The following is a 20,548-nucleotide window of genomic DNA, read 5'->3' as shown; positions in this document are numbered from 1 at the left end:
TCTTGAGGAAATTGAGCTTCGGTCTGAAATAATGGCGAAACCGATACTTCAAAAGTATGACGACATGCAACGGTAGAAGGCAGTTTATAGCAAAGAGAAAAACTGACCTTTATAATTTTAAGAGATCCACTGCCATCAGGATTTGTAATCATGGTAAACTTGTCTGCTCCGAATGCATTTTCGACCACCTTGTACCGGAAACTGTTAGTTTCTGGTAAATCTCCATCGATGACACGTACATCTAGAATGGACTCTAAAGGGAGATCGTTGCCATTTGTCTCATCAATTTCCAACACCCTAAAAATGTAGATAACGGTTAGACACACTCAGCGGAATTAATGCTCCTGCGCGAAAAACCTAAATCTATGAGCCATTTTATCTTCCAATTGCAATTTTAAGTTTCGTTTTACAATTGATTCTATGATAACTTTAAAAAAAATTAGCTCTACAGTTTAAGTAAAGTGAAACGGAATAACATTGCATTCCTGTTTGTGTGTTCTTTATTGTGTGCTCGAGGGATACATTACGCTCCAAACCTCCTATACGTTGAAGGAGTTCCAACAACCAGTTCTCTCTATCAATTCCGCACTGGCGGAAGCGTTGGCCTTAGACAGCTAGTTCTAAAACTGTATCCATTTACAATGCTAAAAAAAGTCGTTCAACTATAAAGCTCGTCCATAGATCCCGATTAATCGAAAAACAAAAACGTGCGTATAATCGGTTCTGGTAGTCTAGTGGGAACATGAATGGCAGCCTTTGATCTTCAATGAAGAACATACCCGTTTGCTTCAAGTGAAACTCTGATTGCATTACATATTAGAAACTATTTGAAAAGCAGCCACAATAACGTCTGGAAAATCAAAGGAAGACATATGCTGAAACTCATCTTCAGAAAACGGGTCTCAATTTTTCAGCTGAAATGTCTAATGAATAAAGTACCGAAAGGCAAACAGCCTTGATTTTTACGTCCAGCCATTTTAGCCGTGGATTAAAAACTAGCAATGCAATTTTTAAAACGCTCATAAAGCAGTTAGCTTATGCCGCAACCAAGCGTTACGGCACACCCTCGACTTTATCGCTTATCTCCTTTCGGAAAGCTGTCTGTTCCATTTGCAACGTTTGAGCTTTTACGGCTACAAAAATGCCTTCCATTAACGTACTCGGAATAAGTTATAACTCGCACATATCTTAAAGGCGTTGTTTTTATAAGAAAATTCAGAGGAGGCAAGTCTATAGGGGTATGCGAACTATTCATTCCTTGATTTAACTTGCAACACACAATGTATTATATAATATGATTATTCTTTGTTGCTCGTATTGTCTTGAGACTAAAGCTTAAACGTGTTCAGCCTTGTTGATGTGTATTCACGTTTGATTGTCTGCGGCGCGTACTGGCAGGAGCGTTGTCGTGACAAATGTATGTACGTAGCTATACTAGAAATCTGACAAATACACGTGAAACAGATCTCCAACCTTTGACCGCACTTCTACGATCTCATTAAAGTCAACTGGAAATTGCAATAGAAGCTGCTTTAGCGGCGTGGGATTGCACTAGTGTTTGTTCGTAGAAAGGACACGCTCCGTATTGAATGAGCACGAGATAAATAAGGGGAAACGCTACGTATCCGTGCCTAATCTTCTTGCAGGCGAACGCCAGGTCTATTACTAGCATACAAACCTTTCAGCACTCTTACTTCAAGTAAAAGATTCTCGCCCAACCCTCGCAGTTGTACAAACCCTACAATTTTACCAATTAGCTATAGAGTGTTTTATTATTATTAGTTACTGAGTGCAGACGATATTCGAGGATGGGCATTTCTTATCTAATTAGCGAATCAGTACCAGCTGTCCTGGCAAAAGAACACTATTGTGATTAAGAGACACTATCGAACGTTGTAGATAATGAGAACAGTGAAGACGGCGATATATATATAATTACGTTAGGTTTTCCCGAAAATTGTAAGACATTGAGCATTTTGGACAGCAGTTAACATAGTAAATAGCAATCATTTTAGGTCATATAGAATAAATAGGTTCGTCAATTGATGTTTTTTTTTTACTAATTTTTAATTTTAATACCTAGACTAAGGACATTTATCATGGTGGCCTAACACGGACAGATCGTGGTAGAGAGGCACATTTTCGATTGTCAGTTAGATAGCAACTCACCATTCTTTTTTGACAAAATGCGGTGACATATCATTTTCGTCCTTGATCTGAATGGTAGCTGTGGCGGTCGCTTTGTGTGATGGGTCGCCATCAGAAGCTACCACCTATCGATGTGCAACCATCGATCTTTGTTAGTTCCCGACCTAAGTTGTCTACAGCTGATTATCTTTATATTATACCAGCAGAAATCAGTAAATGACTATTCTTCATGTTCATCTGCTGGTTATCCGATAGACGTTTCGAACTCAAAAGTAACGCTACGCAAGCTACAAACTATTTACTTTTAATTTATTTTAAATACACTAAAGATTTCTAGGTAGTTCTTGCAGGTAATAAAAACAGACTAAGCCTAAGAACCCTACTTGAGTTCAAAATCATCTTTATAGGTACTATTGCATGGCCAATGTTACCAGTTGTACCCGTAAACTGATTTCCTACTGGTGAATGCTGATATCACAATATTAGACCGCAGCAGAAGAGCTTTTAGGGTCATTGCCTTCAATCTAACAAAGGAATGAGACGTCCTATGGTGAGGACTCAGTATGTGTTGAGTAATTTTAGCTGCGTGTGTTTATTTCGTGTGCATTTGTTATTATTAGCTACGCTCTAGCAGAAAATACTTGCAAAGCCTTGATTAGATGGCTATATCAACCTATGTTTACCTTGCATCTGCAGCAGATGTCCTAAACGTTAAATGATACAAATAACTGGTAACAAAGCTACAACGCTTATACTATGGCACAGGGAGTGCGAGCACGTACACGCAAATGTATGCTATAAATCCCTTAAATGTAGGATCTAGATAAGAGACATAAACAGCTCCATCATATAAGTGCTTCAGGATTAAATTTTGTAAAGGATAGGAACCAACAACTGAATAGTCTGCAAAAAAAAAAAAAGATTTTTTATATCATTAAATAACTTCAGCAGTATAAAAGAAATAGAAATTGTTTGCTAGGAACGTGAATGGCAGATATGCAAACAGACTTCCGTTCGCTTGACTTGACATGAGTGGCACTACACCATGACGGTTAACCGCCCAGCACTGACTAAGCGAGCGGTGTAATTGAAATAGTGCAAAAAAGGCTTGGCCACTTTGGAGATGGGAACGGTTTTTAAGTAATCGTTCCACTGCTCATACCTTGCGACGTGTTTAGACTCGTAGGTACGTGAATAGGACCTACCCAGACATATGGCCTTTCGAATCTATAGAACATCAATCACCGTTACCACTAGCATTAGGTCTAGCTGATCCTTTCCTCCTGACGTATACATATACGCTTACCTCAGGATATTTAAACACTGTAACTACATAGCTTTAAATTTGCGTCCTATCAGCATTCTGCTATCAACATAAAAGCACTTACCTTTATTGAGTAACCAGAATTCCTCTCCCGATCCAGACAGCATACGGCCGTGGAAATCGTGCCCGTGTGCTCATCTATACGGAAAATGAGCTCCCCATTTTCATTCACCTAGATAGAAATATGTTTAGATTGCCGCAAGGAAAAATACCTCGGTTAAGTTATCTATTGCATCTATGTAGTTTCTACTAATGTCTTAATAGTAGTAAGAACCATAAAGTGCCTGTGTTGGTTAATGCCATTCTCGAAATATGTGACCATTACTTTTCTAGCTGGTACGTGCACGACAGCACTCGCATCACTAGTTTATCTCGTGCACTTTTTTGTGCATTATGATTCCGAAGCATCCGAGTGGGTTTCTCGGATCTCGGGCTGGAAACTGCTTAGCCGAACCCCGGGGCCGCAGCTAGATATTTCCCACATCTTATTCAAAGAAGCTAGCACCTCCGACCGGCCACTACCGCTGAGCTTCCGAGTAAAGGTACCTTTGCCGGAAGCCAAAAATGATACGCCTTCCGCTACTGGCGGCGGTATTACTGCCGCCAGAGGTAAATCAAGTGAGGCGCTAACGGAGGTCGCCGGCAAACACGCAGATAACATTTCCATGGTATAAACGGCCCCTGAAAGGCAACCATTCGGCTCTCGGGAAAGAAGAAAGGATGTCAGGAACGTCCTAACAGAAGTCGTGCTAGGTAGCTCAACAACGGCCGTCAGCTAACGTCACGTATATGTTTGAAACTAGATTCAAACCCACTGAACGTTTAACGTTGCTGGCAGCAGGCATCATGGCAACAACGCCACGCTAGGCCGGCATATCATTGTAATGCCAGCCGAAGCGATTAGAAAGGTAGACAGCGTATAAAAAACGCAAACAAAGCTAACAAAAAAAAAATAGCCAACTAGGGAAATGTCTCAAATTCATTTTTTTACGAGACAACAAATCTGTGTAGATGATGTAACGGCTGCTCCCACTCTGAGAAAAAAACATTTAAGCATCTATACCTATCATTAAATTCGTGAATAATTTGTTGGAATACGTGATATGATATGCACCCGATAAGCCTATCATTATTACGAGAACAAACAGGGATTTTTTTTAGCTAAAAAGGTTCGATTAACGTTTTACAGAAGTTTGATGTTTCTTATTTATTTTCTACCCAATTTCAGCCCCCCGTGTGTTATAAACGAAACAGTTAAAAAGACTACGAGATACTGAATTTATGCAACGTCATTTTTATATGAACAACAATATATACAAGTAACGGTCTTTACCTTTTTTCATAGAATCATGCTTGCGTTTCGTTTAAATATTGGTAGACTGTTATCCGTTTTGAATCAATAGATTAGGCAGCACGTACCTTTCTATTGGGACTAACCTGATTCTGTTCTATGGAGTATGTGATCCGGGCATTAGTGCCTTCATGCGGGTCATCGTATTCGAGCGCACGCATATTAAGAACAATCGGTGTGCCTCGGGGGGCGTTCTCGCTCACATTCCCATAGTAAACACTTTGAGGAAAGAAGGGCGCGTTGTCATTCAAATCTGCTCGAAAAATAGTGAGGAAACAATTCAGTTTTTATCGAACAAGATGAATCAACATCAGAAGTAGTATGTCGTGAAAGAGCTAATTAGCTTGAATAGAAGTATAATATCCGATTAAAATAGACAGATTTTACATCTTCAATACAACTTCTAACGGGAGTGCCGTTGTAAAATTCGAAACTTTTTCGTCACTAGTCAGTGCCAACGAAACAGTCGATTTAGAAGAATTAGCATGCCCGTTCGGATGATGCGTTTAGTAATAAATAATAAGTCTATTTTCCAAACGATATGAAGTTACCTCTTTTAAATTAGGCTACCTGTGAATGTTATGAAATTTAGGTTTAGAGTTGTTTTCGAAATTCTGCCGAGACTATTCATCTAATGGCAAACACTGAGTTACTAGGCAAGCACACAGTAGTGGCCCATAAAGCAGTTGTACTCGTTACGGCAAATTCTGCATAGTTTGCACACCTTCCTAGCCAGGGAAAGTTTGATATCTTCGTTTCACTGAAAACAGTAACTTGCTATCAATAAGTAGCAGCATCTAGTAAAACCGCGTCGATCATTGTTATATAATGAACAATTTACCTATCAGTAGCAGTCGCATATATTTTTGAGATTTATAATATCTATCATTAATGCAACAACAAAATCGTTTTTGGTGTTGTTGCTGCTGATCTAATCCGATCTCCTTAGTTCCAACGTCATCTAACGGGAGTGGACCAATCGAGATAATCTGTATTGTGCATTTCATGTAGAAACGTGCTCTATTTCCACGGCAATTCAAAATATTCATTCTCGGATAGGGGGAGACGAGACGAATTAGAAAACTTAAAACTTACCTTTCAGAATAACGTATACGTTGGCGCTGCCAAGCCTTTCATGTGAACGTGCGTCCTCAGCGTATACGGTAAATGAATACTCAGCCTGGCCTTCAGGAAAGTCGCGGTCCAAGCTTCTGAGGACAAACACTTCACCTACATAATCACCATAGGCAAGCACACGTTGGTGGAAATGTTCAATAAAACTAGGACCCTGGTTGAAAAACCGAACTTAAAATTAGCAATTGCCTTAACTAGTAGTTAGATTTCGTTCATGCACTTGATTAGAAAACATATGGGGTTTACTTATTTGACTTAGAAGAATGCATGAACGAATACTATAACTATAATATTTGAAGAGATGTTTCCAAAACAGCCAGCATAATGTCTATCTTAGCGGTGTCTGATACGACCTGAGGTACTCCTATTTAATAGTACGATAGAATCCATACACGTAAATAAAAACTCCGTAGGCGAAGTCAACGTGAACCGTTGTGTCTGAATTCGCTTTTTTCTTTTGGCAATTACTAACCCGTTGTAGTATTGATCGAAAATTTCTGCTTATCCTCTGCGCGATCAAAGGTACTCACGTCAGGTCCCTCCATCGAGTAAACGACTGGGCCAGCCACTCCATCAGGAGCAGTAACCTGAAGATCAATTTATTCAGCCATTGTTACGTCATATGTTGTCAGGCAGTCACTCGAATAGAGTAAGTTTTCTGGAAATTTTCATTCGGCAGGATTTTCAATTCACTTTTTGTACGTCCTAGCAAATAAAGATGTACAGTATATGTATTATACATAACTTACCAAACTCGACCGAAATTAGTGACACACAACCATTTACAAGATGGACAAAGTAAATACTTGCTCCGCCTCTGTAATAGTTAGAGCACTTCCAAACTGAACGTTAATACGATAATTATTTCTGTGAGATCTATTAGATGCTCTAGAAAAATCTGAGGTATCTGAAGATTTAATAAATATTCGATATTTTCAGTGAGAATTTGGAATATACGTCGTTTACTGTGGTAAAAATAGTTTTACTACAGTTATTTTCTATGCAGAAAATGGCTGAAGAGTGGACTAACGAAAAATGCACTTCGTTGCGTAAACGAGAACTATAGAAGTGAATACGCTTGTTTGAAATTACGGTTAAGCTCAAGTTAAAAACTCCGAAACGTCACACTACTAGAAAAACATTAACTTCAGAGGACATCTTAGAACATGGCTTGTTAATTAAGAAAAAAAACATCCCATAAGAATTCAGTAAGAAAATATTTGTTCAGATGGGCGTTTGCCCCCGGTGTATTGCTAGAATACATTGTTAGCAGTAGAAGTTTTATAAGGTAAACGGTATCGATACAGAAGATGCTTGTCGATGTATAAACCGTGTGTGCTTCACTACACAGATGAATATACAGGATGATTTGTAGACGCTCAACCAGTAAGTAACTTTATTAGTGTGCAAGTCTATTAATTTCAATACGCTGATTGTTATTTTGCTATCAATGAGGTTTCCTATCAACGAGATATTATAGAAATTGTGCTGCAAACACATGTTCATGTATATGTCTGTGTATGATGTGTACATAATATATAGTCGTTTGGTCTTGTGCAGCTTATGGCTTAAGGAACTTTAGCATGAGTAGGATTTACGATTGAGTAGGATATTAATAGTGTTTTTTATCTTTTTGCGGCTGCTACCGCTATGACGTCAAACTTTCAGCCTATGGAAAGCAAAAGAAAAAGAATATCTTGATCAATCCGTGTGACTTTTGCCGGTGTGTGCTTATTTCCCGACATATACATTTCAAGGACGGTAAATACTTGCGAATAGTCTCGCTTTATTTTATGAAAACGTTTTCGAGTCTTGTGGCATGTTTGCCATATCTGTAGGATTAGCAGTGGTTTCGTTTGTTAGTTTTGTGCGTGCTTTTAACAGTAGGCCATGCCCGCGCAACGCTGTGTCCACGTGTACCTGCTCTATATCACGTACACAGATAACATGACATTTAACTAACATATAAGATAACTAAGTTGAATAGATGGCATAAATTCATGAGGAGATTGTGTGTATGGTTTGCATGGTCGGAGAAATAATAGCGTACCTAACAACGCTAGCGCAGTGCCGCAAATATCTGAATGCATCCGATTGTGAGCACATTTATAAGTCACATGATGAACTGCGGCATCTATACTAGCCAGTCTTGTAAAAGCTCTCCTCACCGACGGATTGATCATCACAGACCAAACGGATCGATCTAAAAGAGCGAACAAAGGATTGAGGTCCAGCTTTGTGTCAACAAGACACTTAAATCTAACAATATCATTAGTAAATGATACACAGGGGTCCGGATTTGATCTGGATATGTGGTTCATCCGGTGATTCTAGTACTAGAGTCTATTCCATTTTTGGTTGTAACAACATAACGATGGTTAGAAGTAACAGGTTCTGATACGAATCTATAACGCAATCGTATAGCATCACATAGGTCGAATGGCTCTTACCTGTAGAATTTTTTGGGGCACGTCCCGATCATTTTCCTCAACAAGTTCGACATGATAGGTTGGAGGTCTGTCAGGCGCTCTTGTATAATGCTGGTCTTCGAGATCTTTGCTCCGGATAAAGTCTGATGTGAAGTCACCGATACTTCCACCCTCACTACCTCCTCCGGCACTCTATAATGCCATCGTAGGAAAGTTGTAGTAAACTGAGTGAGCACAGATGGCTTGCACTACATAAAACCTTCCTTGAATTAACAACATAGTTACACGCAATGTCATTTGAAAGCTAACTTAAATATTTAGAGGCACACCACAGACACAACCGTCACGAAAGGGCCTTTTGAATATCTACAACAATACCACGTGACGACCGTTTTCAGAAATTATCTCAAAAATATTGGATGGCAGAGTTGCCAAATTTTTTGATGTATCGAAATTTAATATGGATATCTTGGTAGCTTGGCAGCATAGGTACCTGCTTCTATCAAAAAAATCCAGGATGATGATAAGGGCCCCCTGAACAATGTGCCTCCTGGTATACGTAAGCTAAAGATGATGCCGTATATGAGCTTGTTGTAAATTTTGAAATAGAAACTGATTGTTGAAGTAGAAAAAGAAAATCGAAAGCTATGATTGTATCCAGAAGTCTCTCGGCACGTCTTTCTTTATTTATTACGAAAAGGATAGTGTAAACATTTAAAGTTCATCCTAAAGGAGTGTACTACAGCTACTTCTGTAATACACTCCTTTTATAATAAACAAATGATGCACATCAGCGTGATAAAAGCATGCCAGCATAATAGTATAGCCATGTGATTTAAAAGCGGTCATATATTAGATTTGATCACATGTCCCATGACTTGGATCGTTGTTCGGCGAAATGAATGCCACCCTACTAAAGGCCCGCAATTAATACGTACATAACTTAAGTTAATAAAACCCAACTTAATAAATTACAGCAGCACAGCTGATCGATTCTATAAAAAAAAAAAAAAAAAAGGTGAGCGTTTTTCTTGTCGACTAATAGCTTTCCATCGCCGAGCTATGAATTCATTATATCCCCTGGTATCGCGCCGAGAAACACGGTCGTACTGTTTAAAAGATAGGAGCTTCAATCATATGCGCCTTCACTTCTCACGATTAAGCCAAAATTATCAAGCCAATCTCGACGTTCAAATACAAAGTTCCCAAATTCGGTAAATAGTAGTTAGGATTGGGCGCACCCTCTTGTTATATGGAACCGATAGATGTGATTAACTATATATATATATATAGCCAGAGATAAATAACTTCTTCCACTTTACGGGCTTTTGTTTCTAGCACACATTCTTTTCCCTCTTTTATCTTCACAAAAAAGATTGAGTAAGATATGCGCGCCCACACGGTTTCGCTACGCCCTTGAATTTCCCAAATTTGTGTGTTTGAGACTGCTGTCTTTTATATGATATTAGAACCTATTTATTTTTTGTTTGTTGTGCTATCTCCTTGTTCCTGTAAGCTGTCTCCGGTCAGCCGGCCTTCATGCTGGTAAGCTTGACCAAAAGGCGGCAGGTAATCAAAAGAAACGGCATAATTCAAAAAGTCATAACCGGAAGTTTCCAGCGACCCGAAACGCCAATCTGCACAAGTTAGAGCAAAGAGTAAATCGTAATTGTTTCGTCGTTATTTTCGAAAAACGTTGCCACGCCTTTTTCCATTTGTTCTATACATAAAAATTTATATGCGTGTACAGGAAGGCAATACACGTAAAGAAAAATTAAATAAACCAAAAACGATACGCGCGCGCTTCCTATTCGATTTCTGCTATGAATATGTTTATAAAAATAAAACGACCGAACTCAACACTTGCGGTCAGGCTGATACAGGACCGACGGTTTACGTCTTGTATGCTTTTTTTCTGAATTCGCTCCTGACTGCAATGGCGGCGGGAGCAGCAGACACGTCAAGTCCTATCGCGCCGTAGTATAATAGAAAAAATATTGTTATTTGGCAGAAAGACTGAATGGACAACATGGAACGTTGCGAAACGGTGAACAGCCGAAGTAGGCAAGCGAACCGGTAGCTCGAAATCTTCATAGATCGAAGCCAAACAAAAAATCCGCTCCGATAAACATAGAGTAAAATCAGTGGTACAAAAAGGAGAGTAGAAACACCACTTACCCCGGATGATTCGCTAGACTGGAACGATGAGTGGTTTTGACGAGAATCTGCAAATGAGATGATTAAATGCAATAGGTTTTGGTAAGTAGACGAGTGTACCTCGATTTGTGTGACTGGTGAAGGCCGCCAGTTAGGGCGGAAGACATCCAGGGCTCATTGGTCCAACAGAGCGGCGACTGTGCTGGAGCCAAAAGCAAACTATTGTTTGATCGAGCCAGTACGGTTGATTGCGTGGGAGCGGGAAGGGTGGTGACTTCTCGCATCAGTAAACGATAGGTACAGCGCAAGCTCCGAAGCGTCTCGTTTGGCTTCGCGTCCTGGCAAGAACTCAAAAATAATATCAGGGACATTGGCAAAAATGAGGCGGGACCCAGCAGGCTAATAAAACACTGCTGCAATGACTGGAATTTGACCGTCTCCAGTAGAAATAGCTGCGTAGAAGAGACGACAGTCCGCCTGAGCAATATGTAATTGTCTGATATACCACGAATTAAAGCAGGGGGCGGAGCTGTATATAGATCGGAGAAGAAATCGTTGAAAAAAGAAAACCAGCTTGATACCAAAAAACGATTGCAAAAGAACAGATCCGTTATATATCTAAGTGTATGGTAAGACACAGTTGTAGATCCCGACATCTCTCTTCAACTTCCCCACCCATCCATAGCCCTCGTCAATGGCCTATCAACCGGCCGGAAGCAACACCTACTGCATGCCGGCGCTCTAACTCATAATCACTTCAATGAAAGGATACCATACGCATTCTAAATGCTACTTCCGTCACACGAAAAAATATCGGCAGACGGGGCAAAATCGTTTGGACGTGTATGAGGTGGATGAAGGGGTCTTTATAATAGCTATCGTACGTGGTAGTTTTGAACTGCAACGGCATTAAATGTAATAGCTTCGGAACTTTCTTTCTATAGAGGTTTTTTTTTTTTTTTTTTTTTTTTTTTTTATAGATAGCTTTTATAGAGGGATATGGGAAAGTCATATTGTTGATGAATAAAAGGATAGATATCTTGCACTTAGTCGGAGAAATTGGAAAGAAGGTTAATTCTAGTCGAATTATTGAAGTCATGTATTTCTCTATCCAATATAATTGATTAGAAAATGAGATTTATCAAGTGAGATGAGCGTAACAAGTATTACCACTCAATACACACACGACAAGCAATACGTATTATTGCATAGTAAATCTTGTACACAGTCTCTTTTGTCATTACAGTGATTTGTACCTGTAAAGGGGGACGAAGTGCCATCTTACTGCGGCTCCACTTCATACGCCATAATTCAGCCTGACTTGATTTTAAGCTAAGGTAAGGATTGTCGATGAATACTATATTGTCTATTATAATACTGTATGTCTCTATCTAGGCTGGGCTACATCATTATCATAGACATATAAAAACTGATGATACTGACAATTCGGATCGGAGTCGTGTCGGAACGCATCGTCGAACGGGTTGCTGGTGTCATCGAAGTCGTAGTGAAGAGCTGTTCCGTTGGCGAAGTAAGCGCCGCCGCCGACGCCGTTCATTCCGCCAAGTCCGTTTGTGTGAGCGGGCGGCTCGGTATCATTTGCATCGGTCAGCGGTCGCATGCCGTTCTTAGATACTAAAATATTATGATCCGAGTCAAACACAGGGACAGAACGATTAAAGTCTTGTGAAAGTAAACAGACGACACGAAGTAGCGTGGAAAGAAGATCGTCAATATCAACAATAGGACTAATAATAACAGATTAAAAGTATTACTAGTGATACTATACCGCTGGAAAGAACATCGATGTGTTCTGTAGTCAGTTTTGTCATCACAAGCTTCTATGTACGACTTGAGAGCCAAAGATGCTTTTCAGAAGGTGCAACGTAGGCACTGAAGGCGGTGCATTTGGATCGAATCTTAATGTTAACAGATAAAAACAAGGGCAATAAGGGAATGCTACGGGTTAATGGCTGCAATGGTATCTGGAGAAAATGCCGAATACGTTCAGCAAAGTCCCCTTTGTCAATCTCCAAAGCAATATCGAACAGTAATTCCAAGAACCTGTCTACATAGGAGGTACATGCAGGTTTAATTAAAAATAACCAACACTCAACAAATATATTTGATAAAATAATAACAGTCTCTCAGTACTACAAACCTAACATGCTAATAATACATTTCAAGGTCATGTATCTGGAAGAATATGTTTCCTTTTGTTTAATTATTTAGGACCATATAGTTGAAATAAGAGGATATTAGCGGCGACTCTGAATTCCTCGATACAGTTTTTTTTTCCTATCTCAGGCCACGTCTTCTTGCTCATGGCCGTGTGCCGCACTTAGGTCTATATAAACCTCACACGTGAGGTAATTCCACCAAAAAATGTATTCCTAATGGCCATGATATGAAAGCCGTAGTTACAGCCTGTTTATTTTCAACGATCAGATTTTATATCTGTGGTGGCCTAAGCTTGATCAAGTCGCGGCAATCGATTCGAATTAAAATGACGTTTTACGTTAGACTATTGGTGGAACTTGCATCCGCAGCAAAAGCCCATTGCATTATATGCCTTTTAGAACTTATAGCGTATCGGCGTCTGTGTCCGGAAAACTACATCTCAAGTGTAATACCAGTGGAGGCAATAGAAAGAGAAGCAAGATCCCTGTATTTGCACATATACGTATGTACATAGACACGCGTAAACACTCATGCTATCTCTGGCACTGCGCTGAACAATCAAAGATGCTCAATATCTGTCCCGCATAGGGGAGCAGGGATGAATACGGCAACAGCTAATGCACAAAAAGGCTTGCTCTGACGCCGCAGATGTGTACGGCAGGCCATACTGGGCATTATAAATCAGGCTGTAAAGAGCAAACATATCCGCGTCATCTTTCGACCACCGTTCTTTGGCCTTAGTAGTTAACATCTAGATATGACTACAACGATGGTACGGCAAGGCCTCCTAGTTCTAACATCGAGAACATATGAAATAGATAGCGGCTTTCCGAGGGCCGTTTTTGGCCTGTCACATATATTTTTAGTCAACATATATTTACGCAGCAGCAATTCAACGCCTCCTTCAGAGACAGTTCACTCTGAGTCAAGTGAAGGAGGCTAGGGGTCCCTAGCGAATATGCGTTAAGCGTAACGGAAATTGGATAGTAAGCTTTGCCAAAATTGTCCTAAATTGTAAAACTGGGATATTAGTTACAACACTGTCGGACTGTGAGAGTTTTTTCTTTTAGCAAGGATGACATCATGAAATGGATGATACCACTAATACAAGTATAGAAAAACGCCAGCGTTACTGCTGTGATTAGTGGACATCCATAGATCAGGCGTACAACGCTAATTAATAATGCCTTATGTTAATGTTGAAGTACGCAAGCTTTTGTTGTGTAAACGTCCAATATATTGAAAGGTGTTGAATCTGTGGATGAGTATGGCTCCACTTGAACGATGTGCATATCCAGCTTGGAAATGCCAAAGCAATCGGCTATAAATAAAAATCTTATTCAATCTAATAGGCAATCTATTATCCGTTAATTATTTGAATGATGTACAGATGGAGTAGCATTTGTCTATCTTGATGATCGATATAAAACTGCCGAGATGATCCAACATTTAAGCTAGCTTAAAAAATGGCACAGCACATATATATGTCGTATATTACCTGACGGGAGGGAGTTCCTTGCATAATAACTTTGTTTTCCAAGCAGCCGCTGAAAGAATGGCCTCAGCACCGATGGACGAACATCGAATCACCATAGCAATCTAATCTGTTCTTTGGCAAAGGTCCAAAAGTCCTTGCCCTTCTCAAACACTGGCGCGTTTTTATTTGCGCCCGTTTTTTCCTTTAAGATTTCATCCATGCTAACTAGCTTTCGCAATTAACGTACAGTCAGCAAGCTCCATTGCAATAAATCGAATGCCCCACATTATCATTTAGCCCTCTGTCCTAATCCGGTCGGCTAGGTCGGTGCGGTGTCTAGGTGGGGCAATTCAGTTGACATAAACAAAACAGATAAATCAAGTCATCATGAGTTGATTGATGCATGTGACAATATATTTACCAAATAATTCGCGCTTATATTTTTCCCCGTTATACATGGTTTATTGGCCCTCAGTAAATCAGGTGCGCCATTGTCAAACTACGTTAGACAAAAACACTCTGTGAATAGAAAAATCGAACACTTGTTTCACAGCAAGGCTATTTACTGTCGTGACATGTCCTTTCTGATATGGTACCTATGTACCCAAATCGTGGCAGACGCTCTTTATTTATATTTAACCGCAGCAGGGTTCCTTGCCGGTTCGGGAAGACCGCGCCACATACATCAGAGGAGAAAAAATGCTACAATGACGAAACTGTTTGAGGCTCGGGATATTATATTATAGCAAATAACCGTTTTTCATCTTCAACGACTGCACACTAACGTTGTTCCAAGCTGTTTAGACAGATTTCATAAGGAATAGTTTGTCTTTATCCTTCTCAAAATAAGGCGTGTTTCTGCTATTAGACGCTGCCAAAAATCGAAATAAATTTTAGAAAATATTAAATTAAATAAGATCGCTTGATTGTGTGTTAGTTAGATAGCTGAAAATAAGCTCTCGAATTTGTGATTTCGGAGATGAATACTTCATCCGTCGAGCTACAGAAGCCGATCGCCGTTATATGGAATAAAGAAAACAACAATACTTTAAGATTACGCAGTACAATATGCCCACTGCACACGGGACAGTAAAGGAAAGCAAATGCGGCTGCGCTGAGGTGGCCTATTCATGTTCTATTTTCCGCCTAAAAACCTTCTAGGCATAAGATTTGCAAAAAACGCGGTCATGAAAATAACTAAAATAAAATAAATTTATTATTTTCTCACGAATCTTAATAATGTTTGTGAAAATATTACACTAGTTAGAGTGATCACAAAATCTAAATAGTTTTTTTTTGGCACTGAAACACAGATAGTGTTGTGTATCGAATTATTTTACACTGACGCTTTTATATTGTATCGTACGCCTTCATTTGTTCCAAGGTCCTGCTGACGCCTGTTTGTTACCTAAGGATATTTCGAAGAGATGCGGGCGGAATAAGCCGTGTCTGCAGCAAGAAAAAGAACAATCAACTACCAATAGCAGAAGCTAACAATTTTATTTTTTTGCTTTAAGGAGCCGATCGGCGAAATGTTAGTCTAAACGGCAGTCCTGCTGATTTCGATGCATTGTGCTTTCTGTTCTTAGAAACTCGTCCTTAACAGCTAGCCGTAAAAAATCTAGACGGCAGTAAATTTATTCCAGATTTAACCTATAAGCTTTTTGTGAGCCTTTACTTTATCAACTGGTCGGATTGGTATCCCATCCTCTGACTGGAAAGTTTTCTAGATCAATCTCTAATTTAGCTAAAAGACAAAAAATCATAACCAGTGCCTTTTATGTATGAATGAAGCACGACACTTCCTATGGTTCAGCGGTTTGACGGGTTCTTTGGAACGCCATGTACGTTACGCGCTCACTCGTTGTTCTACTAGCCTTTCGAAGCTTCTATGTTCATTCCAATTTTTATTCCTTTTATACTAAACGATTTGTTCACGACATCTATATACTGCTTCATTGCGTGCCCTTCTACGCTATATAATTCTTCCGGCGGACGTTCGCTAGAAATTAAGTTTGCCTTTTCTAAGACATCCAAACAGTCTTTTGTCGAACGAGGCAGTACTATACATTACCCATCCAAATACCCTAAGCGTGTCGTATACAAGCTTCTGCTTAATGTCTTCCGTGCCAGAATGTCAATAGCAGTTAAGTATTGCATCAATTCAATTATATAAAAGCCATATCAAGATATAAAAATAAAAAGTCGATAGAAAATATAGTAGCTAACCAAACTCTCCGGGTTGGAAGCAAGATGGTCGGTTGCCCTGGTCGAATGATACTGCAGCCAGTAACCAAAAATAAGGAAAATGGCCAAGCAACATAAAAACACCGCTTACTGAGGACCATACGCATCGAACATCTTTACAAGCCTGTAGGAACGAAAGGCAACTCGAATCCTGACGCTACGATGCTAATTAGTACGAGTAATGTTGATCAATTTGCACACATTCGCTAAATGCTGCCCCTAAGAAGAGGAAATGCCTAGGTCGTTTTGAATCACATCTTTTTAAGTGTTAGTTTGTTTTTCATTTAATGCACGGGACCAATGACGCCTGCATTCGAAAAAATATTCTTGTTTTACTGTTGTCTCGTAATCTCCGATGTGATGAATTCCAAACCACTTACGTAGAGCCTCTTGTCTGCTACTGGCCACTCAGCGGTCTGATCTAGTTACCGCTAGAAGAGACCGGTGGGTGAGAATCACTATTGCCTTCTGTAACAGAACCAGTTGAAAGTATTGCGCACGGTACAACATCGATTGGAAGTCGCGTCAACGTGAACCGTATTGATGACCCGTCCAGCTGATGTCATTACTAAGCAGAAAAAAAAAAAGCTTCCTCAATACACTCTTAACGACAAAATGGAACGTACAGTCTTACCAGCACGTTACACCGTATTTACTCAGCGGTGACTTTCTTCTTGTGCGTACTTCATTGAAGCCTTTGGGAATCATCAGTAGTCAGTTGTCATCGTCGCTGTTTTCAGTATTTCTGACGACGACGACGACAGCCAACGGGGCTATTATAATGATCAACGGTACAGCTGTGCTCAGCATCGTTCAGTAGATTCAACTTGTCTATTTGTTAGGTTTGCTTTTCCTTGATGAGAATATGAAGGACATCTGTCAAATGGCGTCACAGGCCGTCCGCCGAGCTAAGCAAGGGGCAAGTTCAAACTGGTCAACCAAGGGAGCCACCAAGATGGCGAAGGCACGATTTTCGTTGGAAGAATGAGCTCGGACTAACTAGATCTTGTCGTCATCCTGTACCGTGTCATGTTTGCTGGAAGTTAATATGACAGAATCTCTGCTGTTACGGGCTGGCAGTCACCATAGTTCATTGCTAAACATCACTTCAGCGCGACACACCACACTCGTATGACCTCAGCTTCTTAGATAGTTCCGCCACACCTCATCTGTACCTATACGCCACGATGTATTATTAAGGTATTCTGTCTTGATGCTCGGAGTAAAACGAAACGACCAAGAAAAGAATTCAGGTGTATGACTCCGTCATTTTTATTGCCTACTATCTTTCGAGTTGGAAAATACGCAGACGCGCAATAGTTTGTTGGCGCGTACGAAATAGCCTTTAAGATAACTGAGACATCTACTATCCACAGAAATCGACTGATGCCGTACTGTATGCAAGGTATATCAAAACGGATCGGTACCTGTACAAAAATACGTCGCTATGCAAATGTTTATAAAGAGGAACGGGTCATTTGCCCCAGATCAAGAAGCTAGCAAGTTATTTGCGAGAACTTCTCTATATACTAGTTACTTCTTAAAAGAGACACCCTTATTAGAATTCCACTTAAACGTTCTCATCTTTAACGTGTTTACGTTCCCTGAAGTAAAAACGCTTTAACAAAGCGTCAAACCCGTACCCAATGAAGTCATGCAGCACGGACCGAAAACACTTCATTAGACTCAATAGAACACGAGGATGCTTTTTATAGCACATTACGAAGACCGATACGAACAATTTTAAAGTGTCTGAAACTGCAAGTAGAAATGAAAACTGTGTGAAATAGCGTCATTGTTCGAATTAACGAAATCCACAAATTTCTTTCTCGTCTTCAGAACTACATCAGATCCTGTACGTGTTACAAGATATCAAATTAATTTATAGATACTAGTCGAAATTACTGTGTACGCTATCAGTATAATCAGAGATATTATTCGCAATTACGAAATATATAAATATTTATTCTGGCCATGTTATTAATAAACTATCTTATTATAAGCTTGGAACTGTCTTATCAAGCGGCACTTTTGCTAGCGAAAAGTCGCCATTAACGAGGCATCATCACGAGCACCTTGAGACAATTCGAATACAAAGATGCTTAGAGAAATTACCATAGCTGTGTCCGTACCAACAAATTCAGTGCCAGATCGACGGCGCCAGGATTTCCACGGGTAATATTTACTTTAACAAAAAAATATAGTGTCAGAAAATGCCCTATATATCGGACCAGTAATTAGTAATAGTTGGTCGAAATCGTTGTTATACTGCTTCTGGCAACCAAAACCGGTAGATCTGTAGGAACAGCGTATTATATTCAAATATACAAAGAATAGCCAGAATACGTCAAGTTACTCCAGCTGTTTTTGACGTGCAGACTTTGCATGTCCGTTCAGGATTGCAGTTGGGTTGCCTTGATGGACATGTCATTTAGTGTTAGGCCATCATCAGTGTCATTAGGCCTAGTGTTTGGCCTAATCGATGCGCGGGGTTTTGTAAAGGCTCATGACGGAAGCGTTGTTCAAATTTAGCAAAGGTCTTTCTTATTCAGAGAGGTAGAACGCCACCAGATGGATCATGATTATTACAAACCCCTTTTAATTTTTTCTCCTTGACACGCTTCCGCTGTCCTGAGGAATTTCTCTGAGTGCCTTTTTTGCTACCCATAGATGTTGGGAGCCGATTTCTGGCCTGAAACACCGACGACGAGGGCACCAACAGCAGAAGTATGACGGCCAGCTCAGTGATGCGAAACAATGCCGCAGGACACAAAAGTTTTTGACTCTATAATTTAGCAAGAGCGCTGTCTACGTCCAATTGTAGACGAAGACCCGCACGGTATAAAGTACTGCACCGTTTGCTATAGTACACGTGTATAAGGTATGCGGCACACGTCTAAATCTACGACTTTCATCAATCAGATCCCGTACGTAACGTTTTTCGCCGCCTGACACGCTGTTGTGATTCAGCTAGCTGAGTTTATATGTTCGGCCTGGTCACGTCTGACATAAGACAACTGCTAATGGTCCTTACGGCAGCTGATCTTAGTGCTGTTAATACCGTATCGCAATAGACAAGAACAGCGATATCATCAATCAATCAATCAATTATAACGGCAGCTCCATTTACAGGATCTGTGTTTATACAGTGGTATTTGCAGTTGTCCAAGCGAATGAATTGGTTTACGTTGCTGAGAAGATTGTTGGATCTCGATAATGCTAGGTAAATCACAACCTGGGGCCATATCAGTATATGTGCGAGTCTACTATTCGATGCGATAATGCTCAGCAATAGAGGACTGTATAATTATATGTAATGATTCAACAGCTATGCTATATGTCTCAACGACTTCAGCTACCCCTAATGCTCCATGATTGATATGTACGACGAAAGCTCCAGTATTGATCAGGTATAAATAATCGATGTACGTTGATTGCTATTACGTTACATCTAGACCACGCTATGTTTCGTAAAACTAGTAAATGATTGAAATTTAAATGCTAGCTTATGCGATGTGATGAGTGTACCTCAATATTAGCTTCGTTATGGGGTTTCACCTCCTACAGGACTCAATGAAATTTCTAGCAGAAGAAAACATAGCAGAGACATAAATTAAATGGACGCATATTTATCAAATATTTTACCACACACTTCCTAGATTACTTATAATTAGTATATGTATACGCGATTTATTCACATGGGAAGAAAGGATCATGTGCTTTCAGCGACGCGACTACACAAGCTCCCACTAAAGAATTCTAATGTCTTCTTATTAGGAGATATTCTCGTATCAAAACTCTTATGGAAATCGTCCCGTCGCGTAATGTGGAGTGGCTGTACGCCACTTAAAAGCTTCCGAAACATGTGTGGGTATATCGAATGATATATGAATGCTTTTTAGTTATTTGTCATCACGAACGAGATCGGTTTTTCGTTAGAGCCCTACGAGATTACGTAGAGTACCTGGGTACCGTGTTGCTCTATTTGCCGTATTAAGTTTCTAAGCATTAAATACATAGGTAAACAATATTCATGTACTCAAGCTAGCAGAATGTTAGTGTAGTGAAAAGTGTAGTATGTAATAAGAAGAGACGAAATG

General features: G+C 39.9%; 1 protein-coding gene across 6 annotated transcripts in view; it reads right to left on the bottom strand.

Moving 5' to 3' along the window:
* Positions 1 to 20,548, bottom strand: part of LOC111246710 (putative neural-cadherin 2) — a 36,685-nt gene that overhangs the window by 13,112 nt on the left and 3,025 nt on the right. For 2 of the 6 annotated variants that reach the window (XM_086983376.1, XM_022796755.2), the window contains 9 exons: positions 11,987 to 12,178; positions 10,565 to 10,611; positions 8,408 to 8,578; positions 6,430 to 6,544; positions 5,919 to 6,053; positions 4,910 to 5,076; positions 3,537 to 3,644; positions 2,170 to 2,273; positions 108 to 297 (listed from right to left, as the gene is read on the bottom strand). In XM_086983376.1, the coding sequence (XP_086839502.1) occupies positions 108 to 297; positions 2,170 to 2,273; positions 3,537 to 3,644; positions 4,910 to 5,076; positions 5,919 to 6,053; positions 6,430 to 6,544; positions 8,408 to 8,578; positions 10,565 to 10,611; positions 11,987 to 12,178 (1,229 nt within the window). Of the gene's footprint in view, positions 1 to 107; positions 298 to 2,169; positions 2,274 to 3,536; positions 3,645 to 4,909; positions 5,077 to 5,918; positions 6,054 to 6,429; positions 6,545 to 6,706; positions 8,147 to 8,407; positions 8,579 to 10,564; positions 10,612 to 11,986; positions 12,179 to 12,332; positions 12,463 to 20,548 lie in introns of those variants that run through there. The other 4 variants (XM_086983377.1, XM_086983379.1, XM_086983378.1 and 1 more) reach the window with 4 other exon arrangements.

This window comes from Varroa destructor, unplaced genomic scaffold (genome assembly GCF_002443255.2).
Source record: "Varroa destructor unplaced genomic scaffold, Vdes_3.0 BEIS01000003.1, whole genome shotgun sequence".
Taxonomy (NCBI): Eukaryota; Metazoa; Arthropoda; class Arachnida; order Mesostigmata; family Varroidae; genus Varroa; species Varroa destructor.
The sequence above is the reverse complement of the archived record's forward strand: the minus strand, read 5'-3'. Positions and strand labels throughout refer to the sequence as shown.